The sequence below is a fragment of the Stomoxys calcitrans genome, chromosome 4 (genome assembly GCF_963082655.1).
Source record: "Stomoxys calcitrans chromosome 4, idStoCalc2.1, whole genome shotgun sequence".
Classification (NCBI taxonomy): domain Eukaryota; kingdom Metazoa; phylum Arthropoda; class Insecta; order Diptera; family Muscidae; genus Stomoxys; species Stomoxys calcitrans.
This window is the reverse complement of record NC_081555.1, coordinates 103,691,246-103,711,617: the sequence shown is the minus strand read 5'-3', so window position 1 is coordinate 103,711,617 and position 20,372 is coordinate 103,691,246. Positions and strand designations below refer to the sequence as shown.

General features: G+C 38.0%; 3 protein-coding genes across 7 annotated transcripts in view; 1 reads left to right on the top strand and 2 right to left on the bottom strand.

Moving 5' to 3' along the window:
* LOC106090602 (furin-like protease 2) overlaps positions 1–11,073 on the bottom strand; it is a 902,413-nt gene extending 891,340 nt beyond the window's left edge. For 4 of the 5 annotated variants that reach the window (XM_059366325.1, XM_059366324.1, XM_059366326.1 and 1 more), the window contains exon 1: positions 10,908–11,072. The gene's annotated coding sequence lies outside the window, so the exon portion shown is untranslated. Of the gene's footprint in view, positions 1–10,907 lie in introns of all 5 variants that reach the window. The other variant, XM_059366328.1, reaches the window with a different exon arrangement.
* LOC106083243 (gustatory receptor for bitter taste 66a) overlaps positions 1–20,372 on the bottom strand; it is a 219,330-nt gene that overhangs the window by 71,153 nt on the left and 127,805 nt on the right. The window lies entirely within an intron of this gene.
* LOC106083250 (lectin subunit alpha) lies at positions 15,310–19,496 on the top strand. The gene is made up of 3 exons (XM_013246163.2): positions 15,310–15,486; positions 15,562–15,673; positions 18,828–19,496. Exons 1-3 carry the CDS (start codon positions 15,361–15,363, stop codon positions 19,445–19,447), a joined length of 858 nt encoding a protein of 285 aa, XP_013101617.2. The 5' UTR covers positions 15,310–15,360; the 3' UTR covers positions 19,448–19,496.

Sequence of the window (20,372 nt, the reverse complement as noted above, 5' to 3'; positions counted from 1 at the left end):
AATTTGAAATTGAAAAATCGTCGGAGCTTCATATATAAGTTATGATGATCAACCGGATCGAAAGCCTTTGAATGATCTAGTAGGATGAGAAAACTAACATTGCCATCTTCAATTTCACTTCTAATTGATGCCGAAACTTCAACTAATGCACTAAAGCAACTCTGCCGGGCACGAAACCCGCATTGTCTATCGGACAACATAGAATCATAATGGAGATATTCGGACATTTGTTTAGGTAAAATCTTCTCGAAAACTTTCGAGTGGTAACATAATATAGAAATCGGATGGAAATCGCTTTTCAATTTAGGGATTGGGATTATCTTTGATTTTAACCAAATAGTCGGATATGCACTGGAGATAAGAATTGAATTGCACACAGAAAACTGTTTTTTTGCCAACCGAATGCCGATGGTTCCACATACCACAAAGGTTCATAAACAGTTCGGTAGCGACAACCAATGTTGAAATTGAGCTTATTGCCCTATGTTTGTTATTGGTGCGAGAAATAGTACTTAATGGAAAAATTAAGAGAGCAGACTTTTGACATTATTTTTTATTTATGTTTCTTTATTTGAAGAATCCCAATATGTAAATATGCCAGAAGATGATAGCTTTTCTACAATAAACTAGGAAATATCCAGGTAGAAACCGCAAATTGCTTTCTTGCAGCTATTATAACAAAATGGACTACGCCAACATGATGAAATAGCTGCATCACGGTCAATAATCAACAGCTGAACTATGCAGGCTTATCCAATAAACTGAGTGAGCTCCTCGTAAATAATAAGTGCGCGAATGGTAATATGGTAATTCAGACATTTACTTTTGCACTAATAAATACTACTATACATAAATCACAGAAAAGAAATAACTTTAATGCTTTTCCGAATGTAAATGACTATAACACATTCGGTTTAAGTAACTGATCTGTTGAAGTACTAACTACAACAGAAATTGTATGCATATGACTGAAATCGTAGTTGAGCTAACTCTTCGTTTGTTCTCTGTTAGGAATTTTCAAATAATAAGTAGTTGATACAACAACTAGAGGCAAAACTAATTTATTTTTTATGCAAATGATTATTGGCACTACCAATAGATTGATTATGAACATCTTCATTTAATGATTTCAATAGTATCGTTATCAGGTTAACTACTGAAATAAGAAAATGACTGATATTTGGTGCTTACAATTAAAAATTATTTACAATTATCATCAATTTATACCTATAATCGAATTCTAACCAATGATTTCTCTGGGTGTAAAGAAATGAGTAAAACAAGGTAGAAGCCACTTATATTCTAATGAATCTTGGGTCAATGTTATCAAGACCAATAGTATTTGACTTGACTGATCTAAGACTATGTAAAACTTTGTCCTGCGATACACATCTAAACTCAAAACTGCAATCAACATTTGTGCTTTCCGAACGGCTATTACTGTCTTGGTAAAAAGTCGAGTGTATATCTAAGGTCAAAATATTAACAAGTTTCATTCAATTCATTCATGGTAATTAGAAATTGCCTAGGATTTTCCAATTCCGATATCGTTTATAACCCTCCACTCGCCTCTTTCGTGTCTAACGCCGAATTTTGAGTATTTTGTTTTGACTTCCAACAACCATGCGAACGAAGTATGTTCTAGATTTGATTTTATTACCAGATATAGCTCTTGCATAAACCGATCTGCCAATTACACGTCTTGAATACTTCTTATCATACTTATCCAATTTGGATCAAACCTGGTCCAACAACTTTAATTATGACCTTCCACATATCGGAAAAAGTAATTGAAAAATGCCATCCATCGTGGAGGGTATATAAGATTCGGTCCGGCCAAACTTAGCATGCTCTTACTTGTTATTTATGGCTTCCATAGTAAAAATATTTTTTAGTATTTCACTGCGTATGAATATACTCGCATGTATATTTTTGTCTGTCAATATCTCTGGAAAGACGTATACATATCACAATTTATTTATTTCAACTTTTGAAATACATGGAAAAAGTACCGTTTGAAATATAACCACTTGTTATGGATGAAATTTTTCATTTAAACTTCAGCATTGTAGGCTTAACCTGATACGGGATCTTATTTATATTACTGGAAAATCCAAAGAAACGCAAAATCCACATTTCCTAGTAATTTTACAAGAAGAAGCATACACTTCGTGTTAAGTTCGACTGGGCGAATATTGTAAACCCTCCTTCACCATGGATTGCATTTGTCAAGTTTTTTGCACGACAAAGGCAAACAAAGGATAATGGTTAAGAATTAATATACTATTGGAGCTATATTAGCGTATGGACCGATTTCGACCATACTTGATTAGAATGTTAGTGACCCTAGTAGATCATTGTGTAAAACTTCAGCGAGATCGGATATGGGACCTATATCAGGTATAAGAGCGATTTGTAACATAGTTGGTATATTTGTTGGAGATCATAGGAAAAGTCATAGGGCCAAATTTCATCCAAATCGAATAAAAATTTTTCTGTAAGAATTTTTGCATTTTTTTTTTGTTTGAAGTATTGTACGAGTATATATGCAAAGTTTCCCCACACTCGATGCTAAATTAAATAGGCACAAATGATTAACAAAGCAAACGAATCATCTAATGATTAACAAAGCGTATTTTCTTGTTAAAGAATAATTTTTCATCATTTTTGCCTCAAAATAATTTTTGAATTTTCGCTTGAAAAGAGCCATGTTTTACCACGGACGAAGTTCCTTAAGGTTTTATAATAAACGAAGTGTTTTTTATATCAAAAAGTGGCAAATTCAGGACTAACTTTCAACAGTGGAGGAAAATATAACACAATTACATTGAACAAAAGTACTTCCCTAATAGAAAATTATATGTTTGTCACTAAAGGCTCTATTACACGGTATGTATGTAGGTATCTTATGATATGTAAAATTTAGCACTTGCATCGTGTGATATAAATGAAACTCACATATGAAAATCAGTTAAAAAAAAAACTCTTATTTGGTTCAGAGGGTGTTCTACTGCTTTTGACAAAAACATAAAGAAACCAACTGTTTATGTTGTTGGTCGAATGAAAGTAAGCCAAAATTAAATTGTTTTCACAAATTTATGATTAAACCACCTTTCTCACAACTTTAACAATTTTTACGCATAAAAAAATCATTTTTAGGTTAGGTTTGGTTTAAATGGCAGTCTGCCATCAGACTCACTTACGGCCATTGGGATACCAGGGATTTTATGGCTGAATAGTTCCGATTCTATCAGGAATAGTGGTACAGTACTTTTTATCAAAAAGCGGCTAGGTTGTAGTCCACACTGCCTGAAACATCGGATATTGTATCAAGGTCAACACAGTGTTAATTTTTAGGTTATGTCATACGAAAATAACACAAAGGTATGATAGCAAAAATGATGAATCGTATGTAAATTAAAAATTTTGACGAACATTTTATATTACATGTGAATACAAAAAGTGGCATGTCATTAGACAACTACATACCGTGTAATAGCGGCTTAAGATATTCCAATCGTTTTATTTTCTTACGTACATACACATGGGTATATAAAGTGCGAGTGTTGAACGGCATTACATATTCAAATATTCGGCCAAATTAAAATGAAAGCCTCCCAAAGCTTAAGAAGTCGAATCAGGGAGAACCGGTTTTTGGGCGAGATGTATCTTTCTATGGATCGCCTTAAATGGGGAAGTTGGAAGGTATACGCTTATTTTATGTACCAAATAGCAGCTCATTTGGATTCTAGGGGCTTAGCAAGTCAAGTAGGAACGTTATTCAAATATAATCTTTCACCAATAACTTCACTTGTCAGTCAGTCATCACCTGGCCATTCAAAGTCAGATAAGGGAGAAGCGGTTTCTGGGCGAGATATATATTTTTATGGGTCATCTTAAATAGGGAAGTTTAAAGGTATACGTGAACTTTATGTACCAAATATCCGCTCATCTGCATTCTAGGGGCTTTACTTGTCAAATAGGAACATTATTCAAATAAGGCTGGCTATTTAAATATTTGTTTTTAAATTATTAACTTATACCACTATGCTAGTTACCGGCTCTAAAAAAACTTGCCATGAATGAAATTCGCATACAAATTATTCACTTATACCACTAAGTTGGTTACCGGCACCTAAAAAAAAAAACTTGCCAATAATGTTATTAAAACAAATAACAGCATGCTCAATTCGGACGGGCCCAAGCTTGGGAACTCACCAACATAGATTGTTCTAAAAATTTTCGCAAATTCACTTAAATGAAGGACGTATGTTTACTTTATGTACAAGATTTCCACCATATCAACCAAAACTTAAAGATTTTTGGAGTCGGCTTGGGTCGGTTTGAACCATACTCTCCCCGGATGTTGGAAACCTTAACAGATCTCAAGATCAGCGTTGCCGTTTTTGATAGGTTCCTACCAAGATTGGTAGTTTGTTATTCTCTTGGTGTTGGTAGGCTGACCCCAATATTTGGTAGGGTTTTCAAACATAAATTAATTACTGAGAAAATGCCGGGGATAACTCAAAATTATTTCAACTCGTGTCGTTTCTGTGTCTTCGTTAAGAGTGAACCATGGATGTCGAGGTGTAAAATACTGCAACTATTTAAAATTTCAGAAAAAACGCGTGATATTGACTGTAACTGGTACGAGTGTTAAGGGATCTATTCAAAATTTTCTAAACTTTGGGTAAGAAATGTGGTTTTTGTACATTAAATGCCTTCAGTCCGAAAAAAGGGGCTATATGGCAGCTGCATACAAGTATGGTCAAATCTGTTCCAGATGCTGAGGGGTCCATGGGATTCACTGTAGCGGGGAAAATGGGTAGTAAAGCGCATTTCTGGGTTATAGCGCACAATTGTTCCCAAGGAGGATTCTAAAAAGGTGGTCTCACGTAAACAGCTGAAAACAGCCAGCCAGTTTAACGTTTTTAAGATGACTGTTCTTTGTTTACATTCATAGCAAACCACTCAATTTTTTGCACGTTCTCTTTCTCTCATATTACGGGCACACCTACACACACACGTGCGACCGTGGGTTGTGTTGAGGACAATATCGGTTCAGTATGATTTTCGATTGTTATACAAATGAGATCACCTTTTAAATCCACCTTCAGTTGTTCATTCAAATAGGGGAAAAATATATTCCTTAGACTTTTATGAACTCAAGATTTCTTATCGGGAGATCAGGGGTAAAGAGAGCTATATCAAAATAAAGGCCATCTAGGCTGTAGAACGATTTCAACAAATAAAGGGATGGACATGTCGAGATCGTCTATGAATATAAGATCCATCTTGTATGCATACTTAGTAGGTTTGAAAATGTATAACTTGATATATGAAAGATGGAAAAGCAAAATAACCAACTCTTCGGTGGTGGGTATAAAAACATACCGCATTTTTGGCTTGTAGAACATTTGATAGGTTTTGGTCGGATTTGGTAGGATTTTTCTTACAATTTGGTAGGAGTTAATTTTCTTGAGTGGGAACACTGCTCAAGATATCAAAGGGGAAGATGGGTTCATGTGAAAGCTATATCATAATCGAATGACATGGTTCGTACTTGACACGGTTGTTGGAAGTCATGAAAAAATACTGGTGTAAGTTCGGCATGTACCAGAAGTCGGCGCTTTTGTTTTTTAAACTCAAATAACTAAACATATCGTCCCCTAACCACCAAAAAGATGTAAGTGCCATAATTTAAACTTTACAGGAGAACGCTTTTATTTAATAAATAATAGCATATTTAAGAAAACGGTGTTTTTGGCACTTCAATGACCTCGTTTTAAGTAATTTAGAGGTAATTGCAATTAATACCATTGTTTGAAAGTGAGCTGGAAGTCTCAATTTAAGTCCGATTTTAGATACCTACACATTTATTCCAACTTTCGTCTATTTGCTACTATATTTGGATATAGCTATCTTATGGACCGATCTTCCGATTTAGGGTCTGAAGCTCATAAAAGCCGCATTTATTATCCGATTCCCCTGAATTTTGGAATAGAGAATTGTATTAAGCCTCGTGAAACGCATATGGTTCAGATCAGACAATATTTGAATATAGCTGCCATATAGACCGATCTCTTAATATATGGTCTTGGACCCATAATGGGCGCATTTTTTATCCGATTTCGTTGAAATTTAAAAGAGCGATTTGTTTCCAAATCCAAAACACACTTTCTGAATAAGTTCCATATCGATCCATAAGGTGCCGTTTAAACCGATCTGCAATTAAAAGTAGAAAGAATGGGTCCAAATAGTTTTTTATACCCGATGTCAACGAATTTTGAAATTGTGAGTTGTTTTTGACACCTCAAAACCCTTGCCTGATATAGTCTAGATCGGGATGTAATATGATTTAGATGTATAAATGTATAAAGAATAAATTCTCGAATAAAATTCTTGCCTTATAAATATAGCTTTTTCTTATCGAATTTAAGACTGGCCGATCTTCACCTGTTTTTACTTAATTATAATCGGAGATTTGAAGCTGACTGAAGTGGCTGAAACTGGGCTACTCCGTCGCCTTCCACCCACATATATCAAATCCGTAATATTCTCCCAAAGTCGTTTAATTTAATTCCTACATTTTCCAATCGACCTATAATTCCGTCATGGGGAGTTTCTTTTGGTATTCCCAAATTTGGATATGACCTTCGTACTTTACTTCCAAACGTTTTTTATTTACATCGCATCTTATCCCGGATGACCAATATGGGTTTATTGCAGGGCCGACTCAATAGTCCGAATCCGATTTCGACTCCGGCCTCAAAAACTCGAGTCCGCAGCCCTGGTTTATTGGTGACCACAGTACTTCCAAAGACTTTAAATTTGAGTCCAATATTGCCCCGGTCGGCCAATGATAGTTTGCTCAAGGATGGGGCGCCCCTCAGATACTTAGCCCTACAACTGATTTCTACTTTACTTCCAAATATAAAACGTTTCATTATGATAACTTACATATTTTTTTTTTAAAAATTGCTTAATTTGTTTGAGGTACTTGTGTCTGGTGAAAATAATGTAAATGTCCTTCGCTGTTACAGAATTTATGTACCAAAATAAAAACGGCGCTTACATTAAAATTGTTTTTGTTTTAAAATAATAACGGCTTGGATTATCGACACAAATTTTTAACAGAAGGTGGAAACAGTTGTCATTTATCGATTTCTATTAAAAACTGAAAATCCAATAATGTCTCACTTACACCTTTTTGACGGTGAGGGGATGATATGTAAAACTGTATATTAAAAAAATGGTCAGTAAACCTCAATAATATTCTCGGCCCTCATTGTGAACAAAAATATTTGAGCTGATATTCAAGATTATGGCAGAAATTCGTTTTTTGTCAGACAGTGTCCATCAACCAGTTCGAAAGTGTCTGTTCTTAAGAAAACAAATTAGTGCCAGTATTGACTTTATAAGTTAAGAAAGGGTAGAAAAATTTTAATATTTTCAAAAGAACATTCATTCCCATTATAAAAATTATTTGAAAAGTATTTTTTTCTATTTGATTTTGCCTTAGGGACTAGAAAATTTTAGATCTTCCAGTAGTCGGCATTTGATTGCCGATGGGAAATGGTTCTGGGTGCTGCGCCCTTCAGAAATCGCAGATGCAGATCGGTTTATAAGAAAGAAAGATTTACTAATAAATTGTCCGATGTAGCCTATCTTCGAAATTACCCTGCCTACGAAACATTAATATGTACTATGTTGAAGGCCTCCGTGACACAGCAGTTACTTGTCCTCCTATGAATCTCAATCTCTCCGTGTTTGAATCCTAGCGAGGAAATTCCAAAAAATGGTGCTATAATCACGCTGGAGCCTCTTAAAATTAAAAGCTGAAACTTGGTACAGATTATTTTTTTTAACCAATATTCGAACTGCATCTTTATACAGCCCCTTTATAAATGATCACAGTTTACCGTCTTCCGTCCACAAAAGGAATATTTGTTACACAATATGATCAGAATTTTCAAAAATGTGTTATATTAGATCTCTAATTTTTCGAGAATGGTTTATATAGTATCAAAGTTAGATAAAGCTGCCACATAGATCGATCTCACAATTTAAGGTTTTGAGCATATAAAAATTGAATTTTTTAGCCGGTTTCGCAAAATGTTGAATAAACTCCTTCTAGAGAGAGAGGGGGGTGATACCCTCTATATTCGCGTCGAATATGATCCATATTGCACAATTTTTGGATAAAACTTCTATAAAGATTAAATCTTAAACTCATAAATGCCTTATTTTTTAACCGATTTCCCTGAAATTTGGATAACTGGGTAGTATTGTGTTTTAAAATAGGTCCATCAGTAATTTTCTCTAATAATTAATATTTTCTCTACCAAAATGCTATATGCCGACTTTAGGAACATGTCATGCCGAACATTGGAAAATAGTACTGGTGAAAAAGCACCAGTTTTTAAATAATTTAAAATTTCACAAAATTAATAAAAGAAATGGAAAATGTTGGTCAACACATCTAAAAACTAACAATGGGAACTATATCCAAATCTAAACCGATATTGTCAATTTGCAATCCCTTAGGACCTAGATCAATAAGAAGTATCTGAAAAAAACTTTCATGCGATAGGACATTCATTCGACCACTGCCGTGGTAGCGAAAGAGGGACGATTATGGCTAGATCGACCTGAAAAAATTGCCATAAATGAAATTCGCGCAAAAATTATGCACTTATACCGTTACGTTACTTGCACCAAAAAAATGCTTGCCTTGAATGTTATAAAACCAAGTAGAAACATTCTTAATTCAGACGGGCCGAAGCTTTAGAATCCACCAACATAGATTCTTCTACAAATTAACACAAATGCACTTAATTTCAAGAACACATATCCAAACACAATTTATTTTTTTTTTTTCAACTGTGTTAGTATGCCCATTATTGCTATATGTGATTCCAAATCAATATTTCGAGGTGTTACAAACGGAATGACTATATTAATATACCCCCAAATTACAAGGTGTTGGATTTAAAAAGACTTAACTTTTACTAAAACAAGTTCATTGCTAAAAGCAAAAACAAAACCGCCGGTAAATTACCAGCCTTATTGGCAACTTTGTCCCCACCCCCACCCCCCAAAAATCTTTAACATTTCACATATCAATATTCTTTAAATACTCCTTCTCTCTATCTCTCTCTCTACTTCTTTTCAGGGAGCAAGCAAAACAATAACAAATTACACCGCATCACTTTGAGATCGACACTATCAAAAGCAAGGCACACACCACCAAAACAAAGATGATGGCAATGATGATGATGATGACGATAATGATAACATATCGTCCAATGTTAATTTGTTTACAACAACAACGTTATGGGGAATAGAGATCGTCAGCTCTAGTCATAATTGTTATTGTTGTTGCTTGAGAGGGAGCAATTAAAACGGGGCATGACAGTAGCAACAACAACAACGTTAAACTTTACCAAAAATTATGATGACAAACCAAAAAAAAGACACACAACAACGACGAAAATGGAAAGTTAAATCAACAAGAGAGGGAGATGGAGAAGAAGTGAAGCCGAAAAAAGCAACAACCATGGATGAAAAAAAAAATTAAAGCAGCAAACCTCAAAATACCCAAAAAACAAGGTTTCCCTTCAAAGAAAAAAAAGTATGTTGAAGGTTTTTTTTCTGTTAAGGTGGGGGAGGGTGGGGGAACATAACACCAAGTTATTTAGGTGTGGAATGAGATGAAATATTTACTACACTGCACTTTTGTAATCATTTTATGTTATAGTTTTTAGCACTTTGTTCATTTAAATAGGTATTTACCTTAATCTTTGTTTAATATTAAAAGCCACTTACACTTTTTTTCCTGATGCTATTTTATCTGCTGGTTTTCTTCTCCTTTTTCTTATTGAAGTGCAAATCATAAAACACTCTTCATCAGAATAATAACACTTATTTTCTTCATACAACACCACAACAGATGTCAGAGCTTAATTTTCATCAACTTTTTTTTTCATTGGGTTGGGATGGTTTGCTCGAGACAACATACACACTTTTCTGCTGTACGAGCTAAAGAATGATGAGAGCAAAAAAAAAAAACAACACAAGTAGCCGATATAAACCGGAGTTGGTCGTTGGTGCCGAATAACGATTTGGAGTAGCATGTAAGACGCACCTACTAACTATAGAAGTGAACCGTAGTAGTAGAGTAGAGTACGAGGCGAGGCGGACATTAAGCAAAACGAATGGCAATCCCGACGAGACGAATTGCGTGCACTTTCGGTGGCCACGAGATGACAGACAAGTCGAGCATATGGCTGAGGTAAGGGCAACAAAACACTTTTGATTTCTATTTGTTAGGCTCTCTCTTTCTCAATTTCTTATAAGAACGACATTTTTCCTTTGAACAATTTTCTTTAACTTATTCTTTACTTTGCTTTTAAGAAAACAAAAACTGCAAAACACGTTTGTAAACCCGGTCTAATGTTATATTTTTTCAAGCGATGTAACATTTCTTGTATACGTTTCCTTTTCTTTATCTGTTTTTTCTTCCTTGGTCTTTTTGTGGCTCTTTAAACGAAAACCCCAAACAAAAACAAAACGCACTCACATAACGCGCCCGTTGATTTGCCGTATGTAGCCTTTGCCATCGTTATTTTGTGGTGCTGTTCGGTCGGTGGTCGTTTGCTAGCCTTAGTAGTTTTCGTTGGTGTTATTATTATTGTTGTTGTTGTTTTTGCTTTGGCTTGTATTGCCCCTGGCTTGGCTTAACACTAGTTAGTTTTGATGTACAACACACACACGCGAACGGCATAACACAACATAAAAGGTGGTTCTTTTTCGTTTTCAAAAATAAAAAAACCAACAAAGACGAAAAATATATAATGCAACAATAATCATACAACACTCGTATACTAAACAACAAACACACGTACACTCAAAAACTTTTCCAATTGAATTTCTGGTATTTTACACGATTTCTTCGACACGGCGGAATGACACGCGAACGAAAAACTCACGCAAGCGTTACTTCAGAGAAAACGAACCGATTGGCTATACGCTCCAACTGTAACTGAAGTTTTCAAATTGGATTTCATGTTGGGCTCACAAGCTCTGTGGCTGTTGTCGACAACGACGTCAACGGCAACAGCGACGCTGATTACTGCAGCACAGAAGGCTACATACACACAAACACTGTCTGTTCTTTTCGTCTCGTTTTGTGGGTTGCTGTTGTTTTGGACAAGTGAGTTTTGTGCATTCGCAGATGATTACCATTCGTGTTGTTTTGTGCATGGAGTACAGAGGATGAATATACATAAAATCATGATGATGACGGCAACGTTGATGTTGCTGTTGACTTGGTAGCAGCGGCAGCTAACAACAAACAAGCCCCACAGTTTAACGAAACTCTTGTCACCCGTATATTTGGGCTGAGAGGTGAGTATTAACCATTGAGCATCAACGACAGAGAAGAGTAGACTCATTAAGAAGCCTCAAATGTGGACAAACATTGAGTAAGGTAATAGTAGGTAGTAAATAACAGCAAATTAAGGGAGAGAGAACGAAATGTTTTTTTTTTGCAAAACAAACACAAAAAAAAAAGAAAAAACACAATACAAAAAGTGCACATACATATTGGTTAAAGTAAATAAAGGTTACTAAAAAATGCCTCTTAAGTAAAAAATTGAGAATGTTAAAAACGAATATTTAATTGAAATGGGTAAAATGTCTCCAAATTTACTTTGTTTTGTTATCTATTGACATCCATCCCCCTCTTCCGCCCATCATAGTGGATAGCATCTTCCGTTGTAGTATGTATGTTGTGGTGAATAAATGTTTAACTGTTTTTGCTTAGACCAATTGTTTTAAGCAATTCTCTGGGACATTCTCTTAAATCCACACTTTATTTACAAAGAGAATAAGTAACTTCAAGCTCTTTAATCTTCAATTGCTATAATTATTTAACGAAATCTAACTATGAAGAGTGTGATATTTAAATCTCTTAATAAATAAGTCATTTACTAAATGGGTAGCCTCTTTAGTTATATGTTGGTCATTGTGTAGTTGCTCTTCTTCGTATGGTAGGTATGTATGAATAATGCAACAAGCATTTTATGGATTAGCTTTTCGAGGACGGAAGGGACATATACTATGTCTCATATTGTATTTTTGAAAAATTGTCAAGGGCTGCTATATAAGTCTCTAGACTAGGCAACGCCAAGTGTTGCCAAGTACGATCTGAAATTTTTGAATTTTCTAGCATAATCGGAATCTGAACGTTTTGATGTACGGCCTTCATTTGTGTTGTTTGCAGTGTTAAAAAAAAATTAATTCGACAAAAAAAATGTGTTGATGAACTTTAATCTTTGTAGGATGATGCTTCATCCTATAGCACTGTAAAAAATCACGTTCGCTTAAAGTCGAATTCCGCCTATCAGGTGACTCAATACCGCCCAACTTGGCTAGTTCCAGAGGTCTCAATGTTAACACAGAGCAAACTGAAATATGCTTGTTCACGAGGAAGACGAAGGTGGACCAGTTTAACTCCCCACGTTTCCTCAATAAAACGATTTCGATATCTGACAAGGTCAAATGCTTAGGTGTGGTCTGGACAGAAAACTAAATTGAAATTGTTACATTCCGGAGCGTACCGTGAAGGCTCACTGATGTTGGGCACTATGTAGACGGGCCGTAGACTCGAAATGGGGCCTGAATCCGAGGATAGTCTTTCTACTAGATAGCCGACCCATAGACATACAGATTAAGTGTGAGGCAGCCATTGGGGCTATGAGACTGAAGGCAATGGGAGAATGGATAGAGGATAGGAGCAGGTCACACCTTTGCGGTCTAATCGAGGCGACGATAGGAAACCTGGAAGGAATGGAAGAGGTTTCCCATCGGATACCTGAGACGACACTTGCGGTCGAGAGCGAGGCGTTGCTGCCAGCGGCAAATTCTTGGATTGACGGAACCCTAGTATTGCCATCTAAAAGATCATGTTACACGGATAGATCAAAGCTAGAGGACAGAGTGGGCCTGGGGGTCTACATTGAGAACCCACAGACTGAGATCTGTTTTAGACTGCCTAACCTTAGTACGGCCCTGCAGACGGAGATCCGGGCAATCAAGGAATGCGTGAGGTGATGTGATGTTAACGCGAGGATGTCGTGTGAGAACATCTTTACGGGCACTAAACAGCCCATAAGGGCAATAACAACCAGGACGGTTAGATCACGAACAGTCTTGAAATGTAAGAAGGAGATTAACGCCTTCTCTGAGGATGGCACGATCCGCACCGTTTGAGTGCCAAGCCATAGCGGAGTAACTGGGAATGAGAATGCAGACGGTTTGACAGTGACAAGACCAGAGAACTGCTGCCAATAAACTTTGTTCATCCGATGCCTTTCGGGTCGACGCATTCCGAGTTAAGGGCGTGGGCGACGAATGCGCATACAACCCTGTGGAACAGCGAAACCGTTGGTTGGGTGGCGAAAATCCTATGGGGATATCGTGAGAAGACAAGGCAATTACTGAATGGAAGTAAGAAGGAGGTCAGTCAAACTCTCGGCATCATAACGGGTCACATAGGACTACGAGCTCACTTTGTAGTGAAAGACTTCTTTCTTTACGACTACTTAGCTTCTATGGCATACACATGTCGTTTGCGTGCCTCTTGGAAGTTGTATTGATGGCTTTAAACGCTAGACAGCGGCTACGGCTCTCGCTGCTGCCTCGTGTGCTTCATATATTATCCGATTTAAAACAGTGGGTTATCCCCATCTGACCTAAATATGGTTCAGATCGGATTATATGGCAGCTAAATTAGATTTAGCTGCCATATAGACCGATCTCCCAATAAAGGGTCTGAAGACAATTATAGCTTCATTTTTTATCCGAATTCGCTGAAATTTGGAATAGAGCGCAGTTTTAAGCCTCCCAACATCCGACCCAAATATGTTACAAATCGGACTATATTCAGATATAGCTGTCATATAGACCGATCTCCCGACAATGGATCTGAAGGCCATTAAAGCTTTATTTTTTATCCGAATTCGCTGAAATTTGGAATAGTGCGCAGTTGTAAGCCTCTCAACATCCGACCCAAATATGTTACAGATCCGACTTTATTGAGATATAGCTATCATGTAGACCGATCTCTCGATAAAGAGACTGAAGACCATAAAGGCTTTATTTTTTATCCGAATTCGCTGAAATTTGGAATAGTGCGCAGTTGTAAGCCTCCCAACATCCAACCCAAATATGTTACAGATCGGACTATATTTAGATATAGCTGTCATATAGACCGATCTGCCGACAAAGGGTCTGAAGCCCATTAAAGCTTTATTTTTTAACCGAATTCGCAAAAATTTGAAACAGTGAAGTAACTCACTGACACCTTACCTCCTGACACCCGACCTAAATATGGTTCAGATCGGACTATATTTAGATATAGCTGCCATATAGATCTATCTGCCGATAAGGGGTCTGAAGCCAATAAAAGCTTTATTTATTACCCGATTTCGCTGAAATTTGAAACAGTGAGTAGGTTAAGACCTCCCGACATCCGGCCAAAATATGGTTCTGGTTTTAATATACCCGAAGTGGTGGGTATCCAAAGTTCGGCCCGGCCTAACATAATGCCTTTTTACTTGTTATTGCCTGTTAGGGTGACTTATGTTAGTGTCATGCTTACATCGTAGACACGTTTTCACGGTATATACCAATGTATGGCCCTTGAAGCCTCCACACCTAATATGGCCAAAGAGTTATTCTAACCAAATGACGAAATGCGTTCCATAGTGGTTGGTATGTGTTGTGATCTCTGGCTTTCCTTTTCGATTCGATCATTGAGCTTGTCTCGAAAGAGAAACAAACGAAAAATCTCTTCTATTAAAAAAAATAGTACCGTGTCCCATGGGAATCGAGGATCAGACGTCAATGGGTGTGGTCCTCGGTTCCAGCTTCCAAATCTTTGCGAATATAAAATTTTAAATAATAAAACATCATTTGATTGATGGCTACTTTTGAATGCATGGTTCATTACAATCACTTGTTATTCCCCCATGAAATTAATTTTCTTTTATTTATATTTTTCAAAAAAAAAAAAAAAAACACTTCGCTACGGCTATATGCTCAGCGCATATTCATACAATTGTTTGCCCTCTTGAATTATTCTTATTGCTTTCCCAGAATTTTATTGATTAGAGCTATCAGAGAAAAGAATCTTAAAGCTGATATTAAAACCTGTTGACTTTGGTTGCTTGGTTGGGTGATAGGGGAAAAACCTTTTGAGTATGCTGTATAGAGGCCGCCACTATATATAAAAACCCAAATGATTTAAATAACAATTGATCAGTTTTAATTTTAACATCGTGCGGACGAGACATCATGATTCTATCGAGATTACAAATTCTTAGCTTGAGCATTCTTTGCTGTGGCTTAATAGTTGCCGCAGTACCCCAATGGCAGAATAGCACCGATGGTCGTCAGTATTTAATTGAGGGAGATCAAAATGTAAGGTTTTCAATGAAATTAAAAAATTGACCCAAAGAATTTTAAATGAAATTAATTTCAATTGACAAATTACAGTACAATTGGTTTAAGGCATTCCATGAATGTGCTCGCCGTAAATTGCAATTGGTCGAAATCGATTCAAAGGAGAAAAATCAAGCTCTCATAGAAGTATTGAAGCCGTTATTTGGTAAATATGAAACTTCTTCTCAAAATAAGATGCAAATCTCAAAAAAAAAAAAAAAAAAAAAAAACAGGAATAGAAAAGAAGAAGCAAACAACAGATCACCTCCACCTCAATGTTTGCATTCAATGCAATTGCAAACATGGGACGTTGCTATCCTTTCAAATGTCCAAAAATCGGGAATAATGTTGACATAGGCAAAGATTTGAGACAGTTTCATGAATGAAACATTGGCGCGCAGGTAAACGGGGATGCATTCTCTGTGGTCGATTAGTATCACATATCTCAAATCTCATATCATGTTGAATGAGTACAACAAAACTGAGCTACAAAGCCGGGAGACACCAGAAATTTAGTCACCTTTCGAATTGTATACCAATCAGGTATGGAAATGTCTGTACTATAGTACTTTTTTCAGAACTTTTTTTTTGACGCAAGGAGTACCGTAGTACCCCCGTGACCGATTTAGTACTTTCTCTAGTCCAAAGAATTATTTGAACGTTTTTCAAACATTTTCATCATTTCACAATGTAAATATAAAGTAAGCTCTAAAAAGAAAATTTTAAGTTAGGAATGTGCTCCTTACAAAATCCTTAATTGTTTTCAATACCACTCCTCTAAGTTGGTTCATGTCTGATATTGTATCTCCACATCACGCTCATCTGCAAGAACCACTGCTTGCGCCGGGAAATTGGGCCGCACTTGGGGTATTCGACCGGCTGGTAAAAAGCTTGCGGCTGCTGCGTTAATGATGTCTCGAAATTTCCTCTCGGCCACAAGCACATTAGAGAGGGTGGCAATGCACTGAAGCGGCGATTGGTATACTCTCTGAAGCCAGTCCAATCGGCCTTCTTATGATTGATAAACGTCCGGTGCTCAAAGGTTATGAAGTCGGGTCGTCGGTCGATGGTGAGGATTATGGGGAAGTGGTCTGACCCCAAAGAGATGACAGCTTGCCAGGATGGAGATGTCTGGCGAGCTGCTGCACCTCCTTGTAATCCTAGTGTGGGCATCCTCATTCACCATGCACAACGTGGAGCTTTCAATATGCTCTGCCAAAGCTATGCTACGCTGATCGTTACCTAGGCCAGAATGCCATGACGTGTGATGCGCATTAAAGTCCCCTAGAACCAGACGATTATGGCCAGATAGCAACCCACTTATGTCGGGATTGCAAGCCTGGCCATTAATCGGGACACAGCTACGAACCGGCGGTATGTACACGTTGTATAGCTCTATCTCCGCAGTACCGGACCTGAATGCTATTCCCATACACTCAATGAAGGGATTACTAGCGCCATGTGCAGGCGAGATAGGTCTATATTTAATGGAATGGTGTATTACGAAGGCCACTCCTCCACTCCCATCTCCATTCCTTGTGCGTTGTCTTCTGCATCGCTGCGACCAATATATCTTTCCGACTCATGAAATCCACAATCTCATCGATCTTGCCACGAAGTCCGTTGCAGTTTAACTACAAGAACGATACACTTCCCGGCACTGGCCTGGCAATATTTGGGCTGGGAGGCTGCCGTTGCGTAAATTGCCGTACGGGAGAGGTCGTGGGGGGGTCACATAGTCCAACGACGAGGACGCAGTAGGCGACAACGACGACGACGACGCCTGTGACCCACTGCTGCCTATGTTCGCACAGCACCTTGCGACATAGCCAGTATGACTATACTCCCGTAGTGAAGTCAGGCCAGAGCAAGATCGGAAATGTACCCACTCCATGCACCGGTTACACCTCACCGACACCGACCGATGATAAAGGCGGTTCTGGCAAACCGAACAGAACCAGGACCGGAGTTCTTTTCAATCCCGGCACGTACCAGAAGCTTGCGGAGAAGGAACTCCGGGATGTGCCTCTCCCGTGACGAAAAAAGACGAACACGTACACTGAGGCGGCAGCACTTGCCGATATCTGTTGGACGAGAAAGACGGGCAATGACAATGGAAATGCTCCAACGTCTCACCATCTTCCCCGCATGCCCTACACATGCTATCACTTGCCGCACCAATTTTACATAAATGAGCTGGTAGTCCTGAGTTGTATACTGACCTATACTGACTGTTCGTGACCTTACTGTCCTGGTTGTTATTGCCCTTGTGGCAATTTTACCTTCGGTAAAGATGTTCACACTCGACGTCCTCGCGTTAGCACCACACCACTTCACGCATTTCGTGATCGCCCGGATCTCCGCCTGCAGGACCGTATTATGGTCAGGCAGTCTAAAACAGATCTCAGTCCCTGGGTTCTCAATGTAAACCCCCAGGCCCACTCTGTCCTCTAGCGTTTATCCATCCGTGTAACATGATCTTCCAGATGGCAATACTAGGCTTCCGTCAATCCAAGACTGTGCCGATGGTAGCAGTGCCTCGCACTCGACTTCAAGGATCATCTCAGGTATCCGATCGGAAACCTCTTCCCTTCCTTCCAGGTTTCCTATTGTCGCCTCGATTATCCAGCGATGGTATGAGCTGCTCCCATTCTCCCATCGCCTTAAGTCTAATAGCCGCAGTGGCTGCCTCACACTTAATTTGTATGTCAATGGGTCGGATATCTAGAATAGTCTCCAGTGCTCTAGTGGGCGTGGTCCTCATCGCTCCGCCTATGCCAAGACAACATGTTCTCTGAACCTGTTGTATGGTCTTTATGCTGCACTTTTTCTCCATAGCAGTCCACCAAACTACTGAGGCGTCTAATCACGCTGCTGTAGAACCAGTGGACTATCCTAGGATTCAGGCCTCATTTCGAGCCTACGGCCCGTCTACATAGTGCCCAACATCTGTGAGCCTTCTCAGAACGCTCCTGAATGTGACACTTCCAATACAGTTTACTGTCCAAGAGCACAGCTAAGTATTTGACTTCGTCAGATATCGAAATCGTCTTATTGAGGAAACGTGGTGCGTTAAATTGGCCCACCTTCGTCTTCCTCGTGAGCAGGCATATTTCAGTCTTCTCTGTGTCTAGCCCAGTCATATGACATATGCAAGACCCTTTCGGCCCTTCTGCATAGCTCGTTCGGATCCTTACCCCTTAGAAGTATTATAACATCGTCTACGTAGCAGACGGGTTCAAATCCCTCCCTCCCATATAGTCTCAATGTAATTGAATGGTTTTTCTGTTTCTCATTCGTTCTCTCCTCCCTTTCCTCAGGTGATTCCCACAATCTATGGATAGGCGCCAATGACGAATATAATCGTGATAAGGATTTCAAAAGACCCTTCTATTGGTCATCGTCTGGTCAACCTATGACTTTCTCCCATTGGTCTTCGAATAATCCTGACAACGATCAACAGGATGAACATTGTGTCCATATGTGGAAGAGCAAACCAGATTATCAGTGGAACGATCATCATTGTGATACCCCACGTTTCGGTTTTGTTTGTGAGGAACATCATTTGAAAGCCGACCTCACTAAGATGATGGCAGATAAACGTAAGACAGCCACTGAGACAAGCATAAAGCTCTACGAGGAATATCATCGTCAGCAAAAGTTAATGATGGAGAAACTTGAGAACAGTCTAAAGGAAATTCAAAATATAGAAACTGAACTAAAGGAACAACTGCACAACATTCATACCAAACTGGAATTTGACATCAATCATGCTTTGGCTCAACATCAGCGTGAGGCCAACTCAGTGGTGGACGATCGTACCAAAGCCATACGCAATGTATTTGCTGATTTGACTGGTGCCACAACAGAGATCAGCATGTCTGTCAGCAAGGAAATGGAAAGGGTTAAAACTGTATATGATGACATTTTTAGTATTTGAAGCTGCAAGACATGAAGGATGTAGTAGAAAAAATTAAATCTTCAATGAAAATAAAGACATATTAAGAAATCTTCATTAGTGAATTTTCTTTATGACTTCTTCAAAAATGAGAATTGTACCATGAATTAAAAATTCCCAATGTTTGAATGGGCAATTCCATTTTAACTGGCGTCTGGGGCAAAACTTTGTAGAAGGATGGTATGGAAATTAAATTAATTAAAAAGTCTTGTTTTTTTTTTTTTTTTTTGGTGAAGCTCTTTCAAAAATCCCATTTCATTGGACTATTCGTTTAAGCTAAGGAAACCTTAAGGTCTTGCTGAATTAATAGCGCCTAAAAGTATGTGATATGTTTATAACATTTTTGTAAGTTTAAATATTGGAATTTAACTGTTGAGTTTTTTACACAGAATTTTCATTTAATTTGCGGAAATTTGTAATAAAGTAAGTGATGGAGTCGTTAATATGAAATATCTTAACGTGGTTGGCATACGAGTATGAATGTTTGCAGCAGATCGGTTTAAATTTATACAAAAAAGATTGACATTTTCTGGCAACTCGTAATCTCATTAGATTCAGACCACCTTCCCTTAATTGTAATTAATCGACCATTCGATTTTAACACCGCCTGTACTCATGAAGCTTACCAATTAATAGAAAGTTTGCATTCGTGATCTCTGAGCCGACGATCTAGCACCGCATTTTACCGTGGAAAATGGAAAAGCATTAGGTTAATGTACAAACACTGCTTGTCTTTGTGGCTGGTGAATTATTTTTTGCGTGTGACGTCATCAATTGTATAGATCGGTGAAGTTATAGCCGCCAACTTTATCTGTTTGCCCGGGTTCACGAAGAGTTCCGTCTATTGATACCACCTATTTTGTGTTATCCTCGCTTACTGCTTACCTACATCAACTGACTTTTTTTT

Bases quoted from the DNA above. Each gene is read 5' to 3' on its own strand.
- LOC106083250 (XM_013246163.2), top strand. From the start codon at position 15,361: ATGATTCTATCGAGATTACAAATTCTTAGCTTGAGCATTCTTTGCTGT. The intron at 15,487-15,561 runs GTAAGGTTTTCA...GACAAATTACAG, and splicing joins TAATTGAGGGAGATCAAAAT to TACAATTGGTTTAAGGCATT. The intron at 15,674-18,827 runs GTAAATATGAAA...CCCTTTCCTCAG, and splicing joins AGTATTGAAGCCGTTATTTG to GTGATTCCCACAATCTATGG.